This window comes from Eleutherodactylus coqui, chromosome 7 (genome assembly GCF_035609145.1).
Source record: "Eleutherodactylus coqui strain aEleCoq1 chromosome 7, aEleCoq1.hap1, whole genome shotgun sequence".
In the NCBI taxonomy this organism is placed as follows: domain Eukaryota; kingdom Metazoa; phylum Chordata; class Amphibia; order Anura; family Eleutherodactylidae; genus Eleutherodactylus; species Eleutherodactylus coqui.
Window position 1 is genome coordinate 176,442,236 of NC_089843.1, and position 24,023 is coordinate 176,466,258.

The 24,023-nt window shown below is 38.0% G+C and overlaps 1 protein-coding gene across 1 annotated transcript in view; it reads right to left on the reverse strand.

Annotated features, from left to right (window-relative positions):
• GRID2 (glutamate ionotropic receptor delta type subunit 2) overlaps positions 1-24,023 on the reverse strand; it is a 1,221,843-nt gene that overhangs the window by 1,050,959 nt on the left and 146,861 nt on the right. Inside the window, exon 2 of the mRNA XM_066574896.1 lies at positions 7,510-7,665. Coding sequence (XP_066430993.1) covers positions 7,510-7,665 — 156 coding nt within the window. The remainder of the gene's footprint in view (positions 1-7,509; positions 7,666-24,023) is intronic.

The window sequence follows — 24,023 nt, forward strand, 5'->3', positions numbered from 1 at the left end:
ACAAACAAAGTTAAGTAGGATTTAAAACTAGTTCTGCTTAAAAGAAGTTAAATTATTTTTCCTTACTTTCCATGCTAAGGTTGTCGCTAATTCCCAATCAAAGAAATTAGGGATTTTGTTCACATTGTGATTCAGTTTTATATTTCATACATATGCCTCTAAAATATCTCCGCATGTGGCAAACAGAAAGCCACAACATTTGAAACTATAGATAAAGCGACTATGAACTTGATATTTGACTACAATCTACTACAATCCTAGAAATTGAGTGATCACAAAGTGTCAGGTATGTTCACCCTTTCCAATCCAATTTGTATCCTGGTTTTCCTAGGGAGCTTTCTCTTTCTCTCTCTCCCCCCCCCCCCCCCCCCCGCCACCCACCCCTCCCCTGCCCCCCCCCCCCCCCCCCCCCCCGCATTTGCTCGGATGGGTAATCAGTTACTCGAGAAGACTGAGGCTTGCTCATCTCTAATCATAATGTCTTCAGAGGTCAGACAGTGGATTGGAAAGGGTTAATGATTGTCACATCTGTACATACCATATGACTGCATACATCATTTGTAGACCACCTTTGTGAACAAGTATACTGCATGATATATGTGTTTGCAATTGATAATTATGTAGGAAAATACAGAAAGCTTTTTGTTTTTTATTCCTATATTCCAGAAAATTTGATATGCCAACATATAATTGTCTGATGGATGCAAATCAGACATTATTTTTACATCAATCAGGCTCATGCACCTATTTGAGCATGTCCCAGGACCAGTTCCCTACACAAATACTATACAAAAAGTACATGCTAAACTCAGTGTGAACATGGCCTTATAGCTAAAGTCTTCATATATACAATAGTGCACCATCAAACAACTTTGTTGACGATTGAGCTATGATATTGTTTTATCTCTGTAGGGCGCATTAATGAAAAAAGGGCTTAGATATTCCAGTGCTACATATTCACTGGGGGTACTATAATCCAAAAAGTAGATAGCAATATGAAAAATGCTAATAAATTGTAGCATCCATATTGATTCCAAATGTACTTTGCTGCTTTCACACTTCAAAGTTACTTTCATATTAAATTAGACTAAGCCATATCAGTGTTTAAAATGTATTTTATGATTAACAACAGTTCCCTACTGCCTAGGTAGTTCAATTTATTTTTGTTAAATGAGACTTCAATAAATTGGAATAAATTTAATTTAAAAATGTATCATTATTCCTTGTATATGTACAGTGAAAAGAAAAGAAAAAGAACAGTAAAATTATAAAATCTGTTTTACTTTATTCATCAGTTCATTAAACCTTTATTGACTAATCCACAAGAAGCCACCAATGAAAATCTTACGTAATACATTTAAAATGCTTATACATGGTGAGGCAAAAGTCTGGACACACCCATTAAACTGGTGTAATAATGAAAGAACTGACTTTCTATGAGTTAAATTATTATTTGGGATGGAGGCTGCATTTTTTGATGGAGAAGACATTTTTGAGGCAAGTTTGAAATCCACCATCTTGATTTCAGCTCAGGATTTCCAAATGAGAAAAAGGTCTCAAGTCCTATATCAGTTTACTCAGAAACACACTAGAAAAGTCTCAGTTTTGACCCATCTTTACTTGTTTAGGAGTTAAGTGAGGGCAAAGTTGGTAAATTGTGTCCGACATACAATTTATCTGTCACAGATGAACAATCCTGCTGTTATTTAGGGTAACATAGCATTAGAATTGTCCTCATGTGTGGAGGGAGGAGCACACAGGACATTGCATTGGACTTCAATGTATCATGCATATAGGCACCCTTTTTCAAAATCAACTGTACACACAATCATAACAAAGCCTTGGGAAACTAGATCCATCATTGACAGCAGAGAAGACAACCATGGTCTGTAGCAAGTGAATAGGTTCCCAAGATTGTTCTAGCATCATTTGTTTAAAAGCCCAAAATGCACTACCAGACAGTAATCACTGGAAACCAGGATTAGTCAACAATCCATGTTGCGAATTATTAGTAAACAAAATGATATCCATGCAAAATTCAAATGCGACCCAGAAGGATGGACTTTGCTGAATGAGCTCTGGGGCACTCAGAAATGGATCCATTGTTCTCACATCCCATTCGTTTCAGTGACGAGGCATTGTTTTATGTGAATGCTGAGGTCAATCACCAGAATCTCTTGGCATTTGCCCGTCGATAATCCATTATGGATTGACCCATCAAAAATATGTTTGCAACAGGCAATGTATGGTGTAATATTTGGGGGACTTGTATTATAGGGCCTTTTTTCATTGACAGATAACTTAATGATGAGAAGAACCTCCAGATGTAACAGGATACCATATTCCCATCTGTGCTTGGAAAAAGGATGATGTACCTCTGCACTTTATTGTGGCTATATAGAGATGGCTGTATGTACAATTTCCTGCACACTGGATTGGGTATAGAGGTCCAGTAGAATGTCCAAAAAGGTTGCTGGACTCTTATCTTTGGACTTTTATCTCTGGGGACATTTCAAGTCCATTATGAATGCAAAAAAGCAATATGGTTCACCTGAAACAGTGAATGTGCTGTGAGGAAATATCATCTGCAGTTCTTCAGCATGTTCATAAAGACTTGCTTAAATGTTTAACCATGTGCATCAGGTAGAATGGTGGACAAATCGAACACATCATATAAAGCACATTGTGAAACCTCACCCACACTTTACTCCCAAACAAGTTAAAATAGGACAAAACCAACACTTCCAGTGTGTTTCTGAATGAATTCTAGTAAAAAGGATTAATATATCACATGACCATCCTCCGATCTGAAAAAACTGAGATGAATTCAAAATGGTCACCAAAAACATCGCCTCCACCAAAAAATGCATCTTCCCTCCCAATTAATACTTTCACACATTGGAAGCCAATTTTCTCGTTATCACACCAGTTATACTGTTGTGGCTAGATTTTTGCATCAGCCTATATTATTATTACTTCATATCAATCTGACAGATCATCAATCATTATTTGATATATTTCTTGTCGACATAAATTAATTATGATGAATAGATGTTAGATTAGAACATTCATTATGTATGCAATATATAAATTATGTATGTATGTAACATAAATAAGTAAAATAATACATTTGGGAAAAATACGACAAATGTCTAACCTTTAAGGACACGGCTTAGTTTTGGAGTTATTGAAGGTCAATCTTTTGGGATTTTTTTCATCTATGCATTTAAAAAGCTGTAACTTTTGGATTCTTCTGGCAACATAGGTGAACGAGGGCTTGATTATTACTGGATACATTTTTTTAAATCTCTTAGCAACAAAGCCTTAATGACCAACTAATTTTTACATTTTTTTCATTGTTGCATTCCTAGAGCCATCATTTTTAAATTTTTCCTTATTTTGTATTTTGCGGGACACATTGTGTTTTTTAATGGCATCATTTTGGGGTATATAAAATGAATTGTATAACTTTTTGAATTATTTTAGAAGGATTGGGGGAAAAAAAAGACATTCTGCCATTTGTTTTTTGGATTTTATTTTTATGGCGTTCAGTGTCTATAATAAATAATGTGATTGCATTATTCTCTGGGTCAGCATATTTATGGAGATACCAAGTTTATAACGTTTTTTATGTTTTATATTTGTACACAAAAAGCACTTTTTATTTTTAAAGATTTGCTTTTGTGTTGCTGAATTCCAAAAGCCACACCATTTTTATTTTTCCATCGACAGAGCTGTATAAAGGGTTGTTTTTTGTGGGATGAACTCTGATTTTCATTTATCCAATTTTTGGGAACATATGACATTTTGGCAAGTTACAGTATATACTTTAGTATAAGTTAAGTTTTTCAACACATTTTTTTTGTGCTGAAAAAGGCCCCCTTGGCTTATACTCGAGTCAGGGAAGGGTTAAAAAGAAGAAAAAAAAACTTCCATACTCACCTCTCAGCCGGCGTCTATGTCCCCGGCGGCAGTGCGGAAAGCTACTTCAATCTCTGTTTTCCTGGCAGGAGAGTGGCAAGCTGGTTGAATTTCCACCACTATTATTCCACCATTATTCTCCGCTGTCCTCTCTGCTCCGCTCTGTCATCCCCCGCTGTCAGGCTGTGATTTACTTTAAATGATCGAGCGCCGGCTGTGATTGGCTGGTGCTCGATACAATCACAGCACTTAAGTAAGCGCTGTAATTGGATCGAGCGCCAGCCAATCACAGTGCTGATACCAGGGGATTTGAAAGCTGAGCAGGGAGATGATAGCGGGAAGAATTCTAAAGCAGCTTGCATGCGGCACTGACCATGGCATGCAAAGGGTTAAACAATGGGAATGGGAAATTTCTCCAGTCCTGCTGTTTGAGCAGATGCTAGGTCATTACCCAACAGCTGAGCACCCTCTTCCTCTGGCAAGGGAGACCCGTGCCAGGCTTCTCCCATTAAGGGCTGCCATCAAAAACATATGGTGGTCATTAAGAGGTTAACAAAGCAATTTGGGGGGGCACGTAAAATATATTACATAACTGTCATGGCTTATATTTAAAGCCCTTCACTGAAAAACAATTACAGGGTTCGGGCAGCTGGATCCCCTACCTCAGCTGTCATGTGTGACAGCTGTAGTAGGAAACTCTTTACTCTCCGCAGGGATGAAGAATCCCTTTGCTGCATCTGTCACAGATGTGGCAGATGTAGCAGCATGGAATTCTTTTTACTAGCGGGCATAAAGGAAACATCTGTCACATGTGTTCTTCATCCCCGCAGGGACACGGCAGCGGCGGACAGGTAAGTATTTATTTATTTATTTTTACACTAAAATTCTTGTTTTTCGGCGAAGAACTTATATGTAAAGCCCTTCCCTGAAAAACAATTCGGGGGTACCGGAAGACCGTTGCCTCCAATGGAGCTGCCACCAGCAGCCGCAGCTCCATTGAAGGCAATGTACGGACCTACATACACGCGTGTTTTTGCACGTACAGGGGTGCGCACCTATTTACGCACAAAAACACGCTCGTGTGAAACCAGCCTAACTTGTTGTTTCCATTACTGCTATTTAGAAGTTTATACAACTTTTTGATCATATTTTATTGCATTTTCCGAGAGGCTGAATGAACAAAAACATTATTTTGGCTTTGCTTTTTTTTTCAATTTCTTACAGTGTTCACCATGCAGGAAACATATTACGTTCATTTTAGAAATTAGTGTGCAAAGGAAAGATTTGTTTGTTTTCTACTTATATTAATATCTTCTATGCCCGCGTAAGGGAATTAAACAGCTATGGCAGTCCTGGACGCCACTGTTAGGTCTCCAGCTGCAATAGCAGTCCATCAGCCCTCTGTAATTGCATCACAGAGGGCTGATGGGCTGACAGAGGAACCTCTTTCCTTCTATTTACTTCTAAGATGCTGCGGTCAGCATCCCAAACCTGGCTGTTGCAGAGGACTTACAATGAATAAATTCCATCGAAATATATATATATATATATATATATATATATATATATATACACACACACACAACAAGTATTGTGAGGAAGTATTAAATTTAGATTTTGCCATCTTTACATCTGTACTGACTGGGAAAATACCAGAGAAGAAGTTATGTAGGATAAATGCTGCTTCTGCATAGTCTGACGAAGTGCTGGCTTATCTAGGATTGTAACAAACTTTGGATATTCACAATAACAGTTATAAGTGATAAATATAACAAAAATAGGTTAAATACAGATGTTTAACTTGTCTGTGACAACTTTGCACTGTAAGTTATCTTATCTTAAGTCATGCAAAAGCTATTGTTCTCTTATCTTATCACAACAAAAGCCTTTGTAAAGTATTACAAAGGGTAAACCAACGGTGGCATACAAAGTTATCATAACGCATTAAAAGCAATCTAGTTGGGTACTATGTGGAATTATACCAGTTTTCACATATATTGATTTCATAAAATACAAAACGCGCTTGCTCACACAGCACAGCAGTAAAACCCTACTGTGTGGACACCTGTACGGTGCATGAACAACTCTCTAGTCAAATTAAATGTCATATTGCAAAAATAAACATGATAATTAACACAAATCAAGCCTGCACCAATATTGGCATTTTCTGTATCAGAATGATTCTCTTTTACGGTAGTTTTTTTAAAAATGACAAATCTGTTAAATATTGAACTCTATTTAATTTGTTTCATTTTACATTGGAAAGGATACATTGTTTTTGCTTTCATTTTGTTCGCTTACACTTAAGCCTCCTAAAGGAATGCATATGTGATTTTTATTTTACAACTTTATAAAAAGTGAAATTTCATAAATGTGGTTAGAAAGTACAGAAAGTCCTAAATCTCTGTTCACAAGAAGGTTTCGCCTCCATTTAATGCACATCTTAGTTTTTTTCTGTCTATTTTATATACACATCAAAATCCTCCTTTCAATTTCATGAGCACATCAAATTGTTTTTTTCTTCTCCAGTTAAAATATATGCCTGGAAAAGCTCCCAATATATATGTTAACCCTTTCCAATTCAATTTTAGATTCAGGGTTTCCTAAAAGGCTTTCTCTTTTTGCTGTTATAGTATGGTGCCATCTGCTGGCTAAAGCCAGTGTGTGCGCGCTAGAGGGGTTCCGACAGTGGAGTGGCTGGCAATAGATGGTAAGAATACCCTGTCGGACGTCTTCTGACATTGGAGCTGTACAAGCTTCAATCAGAATGTAGGAAGATGTCAGACAATGGATAGGAAAGGGTTAAATAATGCCTAAAGGTGACATGCATCACCAACATGCTATAAAGGTATCCATTTAACATGTTCATCATAAACTGTTCATGAACTTTTCATGACATATACAGACATGTTAAATGGATGCCATTATAATTTATCAGTGACGAATGCCACATTCACTACAGGTATTTGTTATTCATAAGCTATAATGTCATCTATTTTATCATATATGTCATGAAAATGTCATCAACAGCTTATGATACCTTTAACGGATGTCTGGGTTGGATGGGTGAGCATTGCTAAAAACACTGTAAAAGAAAACCATGGAATGGAATACTACTAATTACCAACATATGGTGACCACACAAGTCCAAAAAGACACTTTCCCGGCCTCCATCTAAGTAATAGACACCTATGAACACATTTAGCTTCCACTGTATGTCAGAAGCTTTCTATGTGTACACACTAAACAAACAAAAGCATGGTCGGAATGCCTTACATGACACACATACAATGCAAACAGTAACATTTTTAGTACAAATGCTTAAATAAATCGCACGTTATATAGTATTATTTCCACCAAGAATGCACAAAAAGTGGTGCGAGGAGCTTCATTATTGTGAGTCTGTGTCATTTTTGCATTTAGGATTTTACAACCTGGTTAGGTTTTATGGATTGTGAACTCATACAATATCATGGTATATATGACATAAAAAAGTTTAAATATTAAGAACACAATCTAATATTTAAAAATGTATTTGTAAATATATATTACAATAAAGTATACAATGCAGCAATTTTAGATTCCTACCTTCTTGGACAGCCACAAAAGGATTATTACCATCCACAAATTTTTCTGTAAATGTGATCTTTTCAGTTTGCAAAATATCTTCATTTAAATTCAGGTCATCGACTGCCATGCGAAACACTTCATAATCTTTTCTAGCTGAGTCATCAAAAATTGCCCCTAAAAAAAAAATAAATCTGTTAATAGAGAAGTAAAGACAAGGGTAAGGAAGGAGTAAAAGAGAATTGTTGTGGTTGTTAAACATAATGTCAAGAATGTATTGCTATGAGACAAGTATGTAGAACCTCTCATCCCTAGTTATAAAGTGATACCTGCAAACATAAATAAGGTGTGGAGCTTATTCTCATATGCATAGCTGTAATCCTTCTGCAGTTTTGACAATGAATGCTATATTATACTATTTTGTAGGAAAAGCTTTATAGGTGCCATAATAAAGGTTACTGCATAATCCAGCTGAAATGAAGAATATCTAGGGATCTAGATGACAATGCACTTCAAGATAGCAGTTTGTGAGAGCAGCCATTAAAATTTTCTTTGTTTTGCCATTTCACCTAAGATTTACTATTTAAACTACACCAGCAAATTGCCCCAGAGGCCTATCTTACAGGCTTTTCACCACATTAAGGGCTTGGTCGGACGAGCAGTGTTTACTTGCTGCTAAGCAACGAGAAAACCACACTGCTAACAGCCCTTAGAAGATCACGTGCTCACGCTGTAGCAGCGAGTAAACAACGCTTGTCTGACCAAGTCTTACTATGTGTTTTTACACACTTTTGTACACTTTTTCTGACTTGCCAAAAAGAGGTGTGACCTATTTCGCACCCAAAATTGTACAAAATTTTGGAAAGTTGTGCCAACATTTTAACACATTCTTTGGTGTAAGCTAAGTTAATGGGGGATCTATACTTAGACTAAACAGTCTTAAACTTGGACAGATTTATTATTCAGCACTGCTGCTATGATAAATTTGCCAACTTTTAAAACTGTCTAGTCTGTTTGTGCTGTCTAAGTTTTAGATAGTATTATTAAATGAGCCCCATAGTGCTGTCACCAAATGGAAAGCAATCAATGCATGTTACAAGAATATTATGCTTTTTTAGAACTTAGCAAGTAAACATTTTGGACATTGATACTAGAGATGAGCAAGCATACTTGTCCGAGCTTGATGCTCGTTTGAGTATTAGGGTGCTCGAGATGCTCGTTACTCGAGACGAGCACCACGCGGTGCTCGTCTCGATTAAACGAGCACTCTCCATTGAAAGCAATGGGCTGCCAGCGAGCGCGGGATGAATTTTCGGGAAGGGCTTAAAAATATAAGCCCTTACCTGAAAATCATCCTAAAATGTGTAAAAAGTAAAAAAAAATATACTCACCTTGTCCCGGCAGAACGATGTTAGCCCATTGAATTCAATGAAGCCGGCAATACAGCCGGCTCCATTGAAAGCAATGGGCTGCCGGTGATCGCACAATGAATTTTCGGGAAGGGCTTAAATATATAAGCTCTTCCCTGCAATTCATCCAGAAATGTGTAAAAATAAAAAAAAAATATATACTCACCTGGTCCCGGCAGACGGAGTTCAGCTGCGGCCAGCGGCAGTACTCCTGAACTGCTCTGAATAGCTGTGAGTAGTATTCAGCAGCCAGGGATTTAAAATCCCCGCCTGCTGAATGAGCTGCCTCTGATTGGTCACAGCCTGACCAATCAGAGGCAGATCTCACTCACACCCATTCATGAATTCATGAATGGGTGAGTGACTGCTGCTTCTGATTGGCTCAGCGCAGCTCTCAGCTGAATGACAGCAGTTCAGCACCACAGTGCAGGGGACAGCAGGAGAAGACATGGCTGTGCCCCAGCAGCTGAAGGGAGGTGAGTATCTATTTTTTTGTTTTTTAAATCACTTTTAATTCATTTCCAGGGAATGGCTTATATGTAAAGCCCTTCCCTGAAAAAGAATTCAGGTGTGCCAGCGGACCATTGTCTTCAATGAAGTCGCCGGCAGCAGCAGCGGCTTCATTGAAGAGAATGCCTGCATTTTTATTCTTTTTTACACTAAAATCTTTCTTTTTCAGGTAAGGGCTTATATTTTTAAGCCCTTCCCGAAAATTTATCCCGCGCTCGCCGGCAGCCCATTGCTTTCAATGGAGCCGGCTGTATTGCCGGCTCCATTGAATTCAATGGGCTAACACCGTTCTTCTCTGCCACAGCTGTTACAGCTGTGGCAGAGGAGAACGATCGTTATGCTGACATTGGGGTGTCTCACTCTTGCCGCTATTGTGGCTTAATAGTGAGACCTCGGAGCCCGAAATGCAGCCCTGCATGTTGCTCCTCGCCTGCCCTATCCATTTCTGTGTTTTTTACATGACTTTGGTGATTTGCTAAGATTTTCACAAATGAAAACTTTAGCGGAGCACCAGTCATATACAAAAATGCTCGAGTCGCCCATTGACTTCAATGGGGTTCGTTACTCGAAACGAACTCTCGAGCATCACTGAAAGTTCGACTCGAGTAACGAGCACTCGAGCATTTTGGTGCTCGCTCATCTCTAATTGATACATTAGAGAGTAGTTGTAGTTATATACAGTGTAATACTGTGAAATGCATAGTATTGTATATACAGGGACAATTAATTTTTAATTCATAAAAGAACTGTAGTTTGATAGGAAAAAATTATCAATTGATGTTTTTTTCTATTGACATGTTTATAAATAATAGCTATATAAGTATCAGATTTATTGTATATGTCAGAACATGACAAACATATTGCAGAGATAGGAATTGCACTACGTAAGCACTGTTTATATCTAAACACAGAAGAAATCAGTCATAGATTGAAAGAGTGTTTTCATCCATATACTAATTGATTGATATGTACTATACTCCCTCTCCTTTCTATGGCAGTTACACTGTATATACTATATAATTTTGTGCCCCTGGTGCTGCAGAACAATATAACATACACCTCAGATATGGTGGACATACTTTTTGAAAAGGGGGAAATCCTATCATAGTAATCAGCTAATAATTGGTGGAGAATCATCTACCACCAATATTTCTTCAAAATAACAAATTTGTCAGTAATCAAGCTTTGTATGCCTTTAGTTGATAGGCAAAACACCTAAATACCTTATTTTCCAATCTTATTTCCTTAGTTGAAATTTTTTTGCCAACTAGCATTTGGAAACATCATTAACACAGTGATTTTCCTACTTTTTTTCCTGCAGTATGTTAATAGCACTTTCCACTTTCACAACAAACCAGTACACAATTAACACCTGGTTGTCTGGCTGCTAACTTAGCCCTAACTCACAGGCCTACTACCATTACACATTACATTATGATTACACAGTTCATTATCTACTTTTGGGTTGCAGAACAGTAGGTGTCTCCCACACTCACCACCACCTGCCTGCACAAAACAACCAATGGTCTTCCAACATTAGGCCTTGCAGCACTCTACCACTGAGACTTTTATTCATCAGACAGAGAGAAGTTTGCAACTATGTCAGTCATTACAACACAAACCTTGAAAGGCCACCCAGGAAGTGAGCTCCCTCGGTGCCATAACAGAGCAGATGTCTGACCTGAACACTCTAATGTGGAGAGCCACCTGCCTGCACAGACAAAGACCATTCTGTAGATGCCTGTACTTCTATCACCAGCTGCTTGCAGCACGCAGGAATTCAAAGTATCTCAGAGAAGAACAGAGTATGGATGCACTGTTTCTGACTGCAGTGGAATTCTGCCCATCAGGGTGGTCAAAAATCTTAAACTTCTCTACTCCATGCAGCTCTACACAACCTCACAGCATCTGTATTTTCCCCTTCCATTATACCCTCACATCAGAAGGCTCCCCACCCCCAGAAGGGCCCAATGCCTTCACTTCTACTCAGACAGATAACTTGGGCTGACGCTCTAGATGATGTAGGGAACACTCAATCTACTACATCTGTCTAGTTGCCGCACAGGATGTATGGCACTCCTTTTCTGAATATTTATATGATTGGGATCTAACCAGGGGAGAACTTCCCACTGATCGAGATGACTGTCAAGACTATATAAGACATTCACATACTAAAAATGATTTCCAAACCCTTGTTTCTGATGTAAAGAGTACCTTTAGATCAGAGATAAATGCATTTCATCAGTACTCTAGAGCTATGGCACAATTAGTTACCTCCTAAGAAAGATACCTTGCAATAAACTAAGGTCTTGCTAACTAAGATTTGATCCTTGAAGGTTGCTATGCTTAAATGCCCAACCTGCAGAGCTCTCAGACAGCTGGTTGATGTACAAAAGCAATGGAAAGATGTATCCTTAGCCAAGGTTGAAAAAAATGATAATTTATTCAAAACAAAAATTACTATGAATGGAGAAACAAAGCTCACACATTTTATTAGCAAAACAATTATGGGTGCATAGAGCACATAACAATCCCTAACCAGTTAAGAATGCTAGAGGAGATATAGTATTGGTTCCTATGACTATGGTAGACCTATTACAAAGATAGTTTTCAGATTTGTACTCCTTAGCCAATACTCTCCCTCTAAACCCTGCCAATAGAAAGGTAAAATTGAAGGATTTCCTGTTGGTCTGTGCTCTCCCCACTGTCCCTGCAGAGGTCCCCCAATAATTTATGCGCAATGATAACAGTAGACAAATTTGCAGAAGTTATTAAACAATTACCCGATAGAAAGACACCAGGTCTACCATATATCTATGGAAAGACACTGATAGCCTACCATATATCTATATTAAGACATTTAGCTCTTTTATTACTCCCAAATTGGCTGTACTCTTTAAACCCTTAAAGCTCCAGGATGTACATTTACATCCTGCAGCATCAGGGTATGTATGAAGAGAGATCGCAGGGTGACCTCTCTTCATACAGCACAGGTGTCAGCTGTTTATTACAGCTGACACTCACAGACAATAACTGCAATCAGCCGTGTGGCTGATAAGCGCAATTCTGACAGCAGTATTTAAATCCCCCAAACAATGTTTAGGGGTCCTGTACAGCCCCATCGATAAGATCGCAGGGAGCCGTGGGGGTGTCATGGCAGTCGGGGGCCTTCTGAAAGGCCCTAGGGCTGTCTTAGCAGACTGCCTCTCAAGCCATGGTGGTGGCAGAATCATGCTATGGATGTGTTTTTTTCAGTGGGTGGAACAGGGAGACTGGTCAAGGTTAGTGGAAAACTGAATGGAGAAACAGAGATATCCTTAATAAAAACCTGATCCAGAGCGAAAGGTGCCTCTGACTGGGCAAAAGGTTCACTTTACAAGAAAATAACCCTAAGCACACAGCCAAGATACTACAGGAATGGCTTAGGGACAACTCTAAGAATGCTCTTGAGTGGCCCAGCCAGAGTATTAACTTGCACTCAATCACACATGTCTGGAAAGACCTGAAAATGGCTGTCCTCATCCAACTTTACAGAACTTGGGAGGATCTGCAGAGAACAATTGCAGAAAATGCCCAAATCCAGATGTGCAAACCTTGTGTCTTCATATCCAAGAAGACTGGAGGCTATGATCACTGCCAAAGGTGCTTCAACTAAGTACTGAGTACAGGGCATGAATACTTATGTCAATAAAAAATGTTAGCTTTCACTTTTTAAAAATGTTACAATGATTTCTAACATGCTGTCTTCACTTTGTCATTATGGGGTATGGAATAGATAGATAGCTAGACAAATAGATAGATAGATAGATAGATAGATAGATAGATAGATAGATAGATAGATAGATAGATAGATAGATAGATAGATAGGAGATAGATAGATAGATAGATAGATAGATATGAGATAGATAGACAGATAGATAGATAGATATGAGATAGATAGATAGATAGATAGATATGAGAGATAGATAGATAGATAGATAGATAGATAGATAGATAGATAGATATGAGATAGATAGATAGATAGATATGAGATAGATAGATAGATAGATAGGTATGAGATAGATAGTGTGAAGATGTATAAGGTTTTCTTTGTTTTGTTATTAGCATTGCACGTATAACCTTAGTTGTGATGCATGCGTTCCTTTACTTATACAACACTTTTGTGTGAATGGGTGTGAATGCTTCTTTGCTTTTCTCAATAGGCTGGCCACCTAATGCTTTATTTATCTCTTTCTTTTCCTGGGAACCATGTACTACAGCTAAGGCAAATGTTCTAAGTAAAATGTATTATGTTTGTCTGTACTTACCTGCACTGGTGGAGCTGCAGCGGGTGTCTGTTCTGAGGATATAGAGGCAGACCAGCAGCAAATTAATGACTTTATAGGACTCCTGAAAAGGCTTGTGGGAGGATTATTTGCTATAAAGGCTCACCTGAGCAATTAGTGAGGAGTTCAGTGCAGTTCTTTTGTTAGTTGTTCCAGGACTGTGTGAGGAACATGTCTATGGACTTTTCTGTTTGCCAGGTGAAGATGCACTGCTTTAAATAAACGCCTATATGCTCTCTAGAAGAACTGGGTCTATGGCTCCTTGAATTACCCATCCTCACAGATAGATAGATAGATAGATAGATAGATAGATAGATAAAAGTATGGCTAACCCTCTTATCTCCCATTTTATTTGATATTAAATTGTTCCTTGAAAAACATTTTAAATCAAATGATTTGGGAAGAATATAGTGAAGTGCTGGATGTATAGAAATAATTTGTCAACAGTTTGAATGCCTATTCATGGAATTTTTATTGCCTCCTATTTCTGAAGTTGATTTCCTAAGTGAATAACAATTTTGGCAAATTCTAAAAGAAAAGTTATTCAAATAGTATTTATCATAGTACAACCATTGTAAACATAGCCTTCAACATGTTCCCAGGGATAAGCTGAGATTATAGACATAATAGATCAAGACCTTTAAAGAGTATGAAAGATTAATAGGATAGAAAAATGACAAGTGAGTAAGCTGCCAAGGTTTTGGGCTACACTTAGCTGAAGAAAAAAGGTAATTGTAACCTACAGGGAACATCTGTCAAGGCAATGAATAGTATGGATTCAATATCATAGTAAAAAAAAAAAGTAGCTAAGGATCTTTTTCAAATATATTTATTATAATAATCTATTTTAAACATAAGTGCATTTAAAATATCAAGAATATTACAAAATAAGAGAACAATAATAAAAAAAAAATAATAGCAATTATCTTTCTCAAAAAAGCTAAACATATTTTCTAACACACTTTTCTTTATAAAGGTTACAATTAGTGAATCTGAAGCTACAGTACAAATCTCAGGCTATGTGATCATTGCACTTAGCCATTCACTAATGTCTAAACTGTGTTCTCTCGAATGGAAAGAGTTATAGTAAAACAACATACTTGCAAGCTCAACAATTCACATGAAAGCTCTGCTCGTCTGCAAGATGTGGAATATTTAAATCTATCATTTCCTGAGTGCATACTTTTTAGAGAACACTGCAATCCACCAATAACAATCTCTAAAAAATTACTTAAATCCACAATATGCTGTAGTTCTAATGATAATTCTAGAACAAAATTGAACAATATTTTTCTAATTATATCTATCTTACAGTAGACATGACTCAAACATAACTTAATTATATTTATTTACAGTTTTGGTAAAAGTACATTGACATGTAAAAAGCTGTACTGTTACTGCACCGCTCACAAATCTTTTGGCTTTAGCACTTAGTTTTCTAAAACATCAATGTTCAGAATGTTTTTGGAAAAGAGTATAGGACAATGTCAGAATATATGTTTCTAATGTGTCTAAATCATAACAAAATTATAGAAACTCTAGTATTGTTTGTTATAATCATCAAAGTATTGATAAGCTTTAGAGGATCTCTTTTTGGTAATAGGGTCACCAAAATAATAGCTTATCATCAGGATACAATATTGTTGGCTCTCCAGTGACCTGCTGTAATCTGTAAAGGCTCTTTTATACGCAAGAATTATCGCTTAAAATTTGTTCAAACAGCCAAAAATGAGCGATAATCCTTACATATAACAATGATTTTAAGGTTAACTTAAATTCCATTGTAAAGCCATTGAGAGATAAAGCAAACAAATTTATCTTTCAACAGACTGCACGCTGTTCTCTTCATGGAATGCTTACACTAGTCGGGAGAGAACAGTGCAATCTGCCGACAGCTGCGAGGAGAACAATGCAGCTGTTTGCACAGCTGGGTATGTGTTAAAACACATGCTGGGCTCTGCAAACAACTCCTAGAGGTCCTTTTACATGCAAATAAAGATGATGAAGTGTTAATGGCCAAAATGTGATTGTTCCCAGCAAGATAAACCACGCAATCTTGTAGATATGATACCTTTTGATGGCTAACAAAAATGCATGATGTAATAGCGAGCTTCCAAATCAATGCAGGGTTCTTCATGTATTTTTGTTACATTTTGCTCTACTGGCTAAAATGGTACCAAACCTTTGTTTTCATTATGTTAATGGCTAATAATGGTCATTAACACTTTATGTGAATAGAGCGCTAAATCTTTCAATCTTTTAGTCATTTGAAAGATTATCTTTGCATGTAAAAGGGCCTTAAGAGAGCCAAGCAGTAAGTATGTATTTCCTTGCAACATTACCACAGTAGACATGAAGTATTACATTATAACCAATGAAATCAATACACAATCTTTGTAATACGTGCTGGGTCCATACTGGTTCCTTCAAAGGTACTCTCTGGATAATTTATGACGGTTACAAGCATTGAAGTCTCCTGTTTTAACAAACAACCTTTTAATACTTTCACGTTATACCTACATCTTCAAAACTTTAGACTGTGTCTTTTTAGTATGCATAATTACATATCTATTGTCAGCATCTAAGGGTGCTTTAACATTAGCAGAATATTTCCCCAATACGCACCGTAAGACCCAGAAAATCCCATACCAAACCTTTATGTTTATGTGCAGATTTTGATGTGGTATTGAAAATGGCTTAATTCTGCTGGCAGTTCCGAATCAAAATCTGTAGGTAGGTTTTGGAGCAGAATTCTGAAGTGCTAGATTAAGCTGTGTCTTGTGGCGCATATTGCAGTAATATTATGTTCATGTGAAAGCACCCTAAGACTGCCTGTATATAGAGTGTTTTGAACACATTGAATTACGTTTATATAGATCTATTTTAGCATAGAAAACATTCTTGTAACATTGAACTGCATAAATGGATGCAGAATGTTATTATATTGCTCCCTTGATATTTTACATACCATCTTATAATGACAATCATGAACTCTCTTACACTCCCAATGCTCCAAACACTCACTTCCCATAACAACTGGAAATTTCATTCAGCTCTAGCATTACACAGGGAAATTATTTTCATTAAAATTAATTAGCTTTGTGATTCTGGTATTTCACCAGTTTAAACATTCAGGTTAGCTTGACATGATGGATTGCTTGGCAGTGTTACAGATGGGACTAACAGTATGTTCACAATAAATAATAGGTCTGAACAAGGAAAATACAAATGAAGCAAAATTCTTGGAATCAAATTTTCTCGGTGTAAAAGCATTAGTAGTCCAAGTCTGGCGACTTAATTAAGTAGAGGTAATTAAAATGCTAAGGAGTTCTTGGCTCCAAAATGGGTGAAAAGTATGGAGTCAGAAAGCAACGGCAGTATGTTTTTTTTTACTAGCTCACACAGTCCCTTACAACCATAAGCTGATGGGATTTAAGCAAGTTGCTTATGACAGACAAAACTGTACAATTCCCAGACGATAATAAAAGTTTCTCTTAATTGCAGGTAAATGCAAAGCTGAAAGAAGGATGGTTTAATAAAACTCTCATTCAAACGTATATTTTTTTATAGTTTAATTAGGTTTCATATCTCATAGGTTCCATATATTAAGGCTCACATGCAGTCCGAGTCTGCAACTGACTCCGCTCGCACAGCACACTGACCCATAGTAGTTAATGTGCCAATTCACACATCCTTTTTTTAACCCCATCACAAGAATGAAGTAGATGAAACTTGTCTTTTTACATCAATGGGAATGGAAAAAAAAAATCGACAGCACCTGGATGCTGTCCGTGTGTTATTTGTGTTCAGGCCATGAGCTGCCCATGTGCTCATGGACTGTACACAAAAAAATAATTGGGCTTGTGTTAGTGGGTTTTTTTGTGAACAAAAAAATGAATGACTGAAGCAAAAAAAAACAAACAAACACACAAACTATATATGGATGGCATATGAAACTGCAAGCGGATGAAAAGATGTCTGTTTTTGAGGACGCAACATGGATGAGTTTTTATATGCTTATGTACCTTTGGTCTCAGTATAAAATGATCTTAAAGACAGTAGTATTTATAACAGAAGAAATATTTACTTTCAAGACTGGACTCTAGCAGATTAATCCATTCACATTGTTTCTTGTTGAAGGAACACTAATGGCAATACTGATATGCTGTGCTTTGTTTATGCAGATATGGCTACATATAACACAGTGCATCAGTTTTGCTCTGTTAAAGGAAACCTATTCAAGAGCGCGATGGAGGAAACAGCATTTTAATCCAATAGTGATAAACTTCTTCTAGATCACTCACAACAGATGGGTACAAGAAAGTGCAGCGCTGCATAAATAGTAAAATTCAGGGCTCCTTCAGACGAGGATATTTTAGCGCATTTTTGTACATGGAAAAATCCCGCTTACAAAATGTGGAGAATAGAAAAGTATTAATTTTAATGGGTTCATTCTCATTCCTTTTTTTTTTCCACACACAGTTTTTGCAGGTGCAAAAAAATAGGACCTGCTCTATTTTGTGCACATTTGCACACTAAACAGGCCCATAGAGGTCTATGGGAAGTGCACAAATGTGCACATATGTACGGGCCGGTATGCACAAAATGCTACACATATCCATGAACATTGGCAGCTTGTTTGGCTTAGTAGCTATTTAAATCATGGTCGGGTGATCCTCCGCCCACATGAACAGTATTTGCGCAGGCACGCATGCAAATTACACGTGTTCTCTGCAAAAAAGTCGGAAGAAGCCCTCAAAAAGAGATTCCAGGATCCAATACAGATAAAAGCTGAAGGCTTTATTTAAAAACCATTAAAATCTACCAAGTGGAAAAGTTCACTGGCTAAACGTTTGAAGCCCCAGTTGGCTCCTAGTCATAGCACTTTAATCCACTTTTGATGGCTGCTCATTAGTCTGCACATGAACATTTAGCTCCTTCATATTGCAATCTGGCTCCCTGCATGCTACTAGGTGATATGGTGATTGAGCCTGCCCTGTAGTATCATGTGATACATATTTGGCTTCTTTTTCTGTGTTATGTCTTTGTACATTTTTTTCTCCCATCTCTGTGATTTTAATTTAGTGAGAAAGCATAGGTTCTGACAAATGCTTAGTGGCCCAACAGTTTACGTGTTTTGGCCAAAATGCAAACTAATCCCTGCATTTATCAGCGTTTTTTTGCATGCAGTGTGCTATAGATGCTGGCGGAGCCAAGGATGCCCTGCCAGTATGGGGTGATACAGGGCAAACCACTGCTTTGCCATCATGGCGCTGTATTCCTGTATGGTGTAGCACACTTATCTATGGCTAGCATCCTTGGTATCAGTTCATATGTGCAGACTATGTCTGTCAGCAGTCACCCCCCTGCAATCTGGGTTGAGTTGAGTGGCTGGACATTAGTCTGCACATGAACATTTAGCTCCTCCATATTGCAATCTGTCTCTCTGCATGCTATTAGGGGATATGGTAATTGAGCCAGCCCTGCAGTTTATTAGGTGGTGCATATTTGACGTCTTTTCCTGTGAATTATGTCTTTGTATGTTTTTTCTGTCACCTCTGTAATTTTAGCACTTTAATCCAGGTACAATTAGTGGAACAATAATCAAATTATTATAATAATTGACATTTTTGCTTTGTGAAGCCTACATTTCCCCTATGATTACTATTTCATTAATATGTCATAAAGCAGGACATATTGTACATTTTATTGCTATGTACAAACTACAAAAATATACTGAAATACATATCTAGAATAAAAATTGCATTTTATTAAAGATCTGCATTAAAATAACATTTTACAGATTATGTAAACACTTCTGTGCATTGATCATTAATTATACATTTTCTATAAGGAATCCCATACTAGCTATGTTCAAAGGTTTTCTGAGATTTTAAAAAATGACAGGGGGCAGATAAAAGTGTAAAAAAAAAAAAAAGAAAAAGGCCACACTCATCTATTTAATGGCCATCCCTGTCCAGAGCCTCTGCTCTGGTTCCCACCAGTCTGATCCGGAAAGTGAGTTCAGCGCTCACATGCTGTTAATCACTCACAAGGGCTCTCAGCAATCACTGGCCTCAGTAGGTATCTGTGTATGGCCGGCATTTAAGCACCGAATGATGAACAGCATGTGAGCACCACAGTCATTTATGGGTTGTGACCAATAGGGACTGGATCAGCAGCCCTGGACAAGGGAGACCATTGGGCAGGTATGACTTTTTCTTTGTTTTCCACTGTTATCTTCCCCCTTTCATTTTTTTTAAACCTGAAAAAACTTATTTAGTAAAACTCATTTGAGAGTCCTCTTAAAGGCAACAGGTAACAAATGGTTTAACCCTTTGCAATCCAATTTTGGATTCAGGGTTTCCTTGGGGGCTTTCTCTTTCTGCCATTATACAATAGCACCATCTGCTGGCTAGAGCCAGTACTGCAGTATGGGGCATGCTGGAGAGGCCCCCAACAACATCGGAGCTGTACAGCCTTCAATCGGAATGTCTTTAGTTGTAAGACAGTGGATTGGAAAGGGTTAATATTTACTACAGAATATATAACACAGCCTTCGAATTTACAGACAACAAGTAGCAAATGGTTAAAATCTACCTGCACTTTCACTTCAGAGCACTCCTGCTCCATATAGTACTTACATAGCCCTAGGCTACCCTTAGCTGCCGGAAGGAGACAAAAATGGCCAATGGAGCAGGAGTGCTCTGAAGTAAAAGTGCAGGTACTGTTTAAATAGTAGCTTCTGGAAGTGTTATGCACAATGCACTTACTCTAACACACTACCGTCAAAAATGAGAAATTAAAGGGGATTTGCCAATATCTAATATTATACCCAATTCACAGGATAGGGAATGACTTTATTATTGTGGGGGCTCACTGCTTGAAGCCCCATAATCCTGAGACCTGTGGTTTTGATAGTTGCCACATGAAAAGAGCAAAGATTGTATCTAACCTCAGACATAAACATGAAAGATTCGTCAGCTAAACGGATCAGAATAGTGCATGTCACACTGTTTTTTTACGGAATTGGTGTGCCTATGCAAAATAAACAATGTGTGAATTGGTACATTAACTACTATAGATCAGTGTGCTCTCCAAGTCTAGACAATTGTAAACTTGGACAGCCTGTGTGCCTCTGGCCCAATTTCCTTAACTAAAGAGATGGAACCTGAAATAAAAGAAACCCAATTAAACTATAAAAAATATACATTTGATTGTGAGTTTTATTAAACCATCATTCTGTCAGCTTTCATCTACCATTATTTAATATGAACTTTTGTTATCTTCTGGGAATTGTTCCGCTTTTCAGTCATAAGCAACTTACTTAAATCCCATGTGTTTAAAGTGACCCTTCATGCCTGGACAAAAACTACTTCTTTGACTAACTGATGCATGCAGTGCATTAGTATGCATTAGTAGTCTAAAACACTTCATGCTGCTCTGACTAGCCAGCACTGCTCACATGGATATCACTGGTCAATAAAAGCAATGTGTAGTGTCTTAAGGCCCATTTACCTTGCAAAGATAATTATTTTACATTAAGATTATAATATTTCAAACAACTGAAAGATTTTGCGATCTATTCGCATAAAGTGTTAATAATCATCTTCATTTGCATGTAAAAGGACCCCCAGGAGCTGTTTGCAGAGTGCAGTTTGTGATTAATCACACGCCCAGCTGTGCACACAGCTGCATTGTTCTTCTCATGGCTGACAGCAGATTACAATGTTATCTGTAGACTCCCATGAAGATAGCAACATGCGGTCTACTGAGAGGTAAATGTGTTTGCTTTACTCTTAGTAGCTGAATGATGGATTTTAAGTTCACCTAAAAATCATCGTTCAAACGATAAATGCACAATGCCCGCGTTTACATGTAGCAATTATCGCTCATTTTCAGTCGTTTGAATAAATCTTGAGCGATAACCGTTACATGTAAATTGGTCTTTAGGGTAATGATAAATACTAATGCATAGTGTTTATCAGGCAATCAGAGAAGCTAGTGCGGCCATCTTTGTTTATCTAGGCCTGGAAGGTCACTTTAAAGTTGTAATGGACTTTGAAAGCCAATAACAAAACCATTCTGCATACGTAGCCTTCAGTCCATTCATGTGAGAACCATTGGGATGCCAATTCCCAGAATCAGTTGGGGTTGCAGTGGTTGTATCTCCATTGATCATAATGTTATTCCCTATCCTATGGATAGAGGATAATTTTAAATCTTGATGCTATCCCGTTATATAAAACTGAAGTACCATACCACATCTTTATAAGGCTATTACAATTTACATCTAGCTACCTGAATAACACAATACACAGAATGGGGGAGAGAAGCCTGTACATACCAAAATTGCAAAGATTACTCAGCACATGGCACAGCCTCAAGGTATATTTTGCATTTGCTTTATCAGGAGAGGTGCCCAGGGTAATTAAAGACAAGCTTTTAATGAAGTGAGGCCTTCAGCCAAAGTTATAACTAGCCGTGTGCATATGAAGATGCCACAATGGAGAAATATATCCAATGTTAAGCAGCACTGTGCTAGCAGTAGATTTTTTAAGTACTATTCACAGTTTGCATCCAGATGTTAGCAAACATCTGGATAAAAATCACATGCACACCATGACTCCCATATCCACAAAATTTAAGTGGCAAAAAGATGCTGGATCTCTAAGATGGCATATTTTTATGTAACGATGAAGAGAAAGAAATGGGATAAAAACATAGAGTCACGGGGGTTGAGTTAAAAAAGAGAAAAGCAGAGTAACATCTATCATGGCAGTATTTTCAATTATTCCTCTTTTTGGTACTTTCAGTGCTGTGTTGTAAAAGCAATTGCATCCACTAAGATAACTCTAAAGGTAAAGTCCCCAGGTGCAAGCACCGAGTCATGACTGACTCCTCGGGTGACATCACATCGTGACATTTTCTTGGCGGACTGTTTTTGTGGGGTGGTTTGCAATTGCCTTCCCCAGTCATCTTTTACCCCTAAGCAAGCTGGGTACTCATTTTATTAACCTCAGAAAGATGAAAGGTTGAGTAAATCTTGAGCCAGCTACTTGAACTATGCAGGAATTGAACCCGCAACCTTCAGGTCATGAGTGAGAGCTAAGGACTGCATTTCTGCTGCCTTAACACTCTGTGTTACACTGCGTTGTTTAATTGAAGTGGAGAAACCTTCTTTATTGTTCATTTACTTTATGTGTGTATGCAATAAAAGTTGATGTCCAAAATAACCATATTGTGAGGAAATGTTTTTTGTAGTCCCAAGGGGAGTGCAGCCAAGTTAGAGTCGTGGGACAAGGTGGGGGCACATCGACAATGAATCTCATGTCACTCATGTGTTCCAGGGAGCAATATTTATACAGTAGTCCTACTCCCACAAAGTGAGAGAGTAGAGTGGAGTACAACGAATAGTGGAACAGTTGGCTGCAGATATTGAAAGCGTTGAGACAAGAGCCACTGAATAATGCTACAGTAAGGCCAGCTTCATACGGCCTGGAAAAGGGCACGAGATTTGTGCGTTACAAGACGCACAAATAAGAACCTCATTCTTTCAAATGGGGTCATACACATGAGCGATTTTTTCCTGCATAGCGCTGCAATGAGAAAAACAATGTTCTATCTGGCTGCGTCATCTAGCATCGCAGCCCCATTGTTGCCGCCAGCCCCATTAAAAACAAAGAGAGAACTCTGCGATCCTTTGCCGCATCTGTGACAGCCATGGAGGGGGATTCCCTTCATCATTGAAGTGATGCGAGGCTGTTTTCATATGAAAATGCCTTACATCCATGGGGCTTTCACATGGATGGTGAGGGCAATATTGGGCAATGATTCCTGGCCATGTGAAATTAGCCTAATTCCGAGGAGTAGGAACACAGTGTTGTTTGAGAAACTTGCCAGAATATATGCCTGGGGACTGGAGAAATACGCAGCAAGACAACCAGAGACTTGGGGCTCCTGCAAATGAGCATAGGCGAAAAACAATTGTTCCTATGCAACATATTTTGTGCAGTGAAGGCCCAAATACTGTGCGCATTGGCACACTTACTGCTCATTCACAGTCACCCCCGCCCTGATTTAAATGGCTATTAAGCCAAATTAGGTTCTTGTGTTCATGAGTTTTACACATATCTATGCATACATATATGCGCATTTGTGCATCCACATAGACTCCTATGGGGACCTTTAGTTTGCAAATGTGCACAAAAATAAAATGTTGCATTTTTTTCACGTGAGTGAAATGCACAATGAGTTAGACTTTTTGTTAGTCAGAATGCTGCAGTATCTG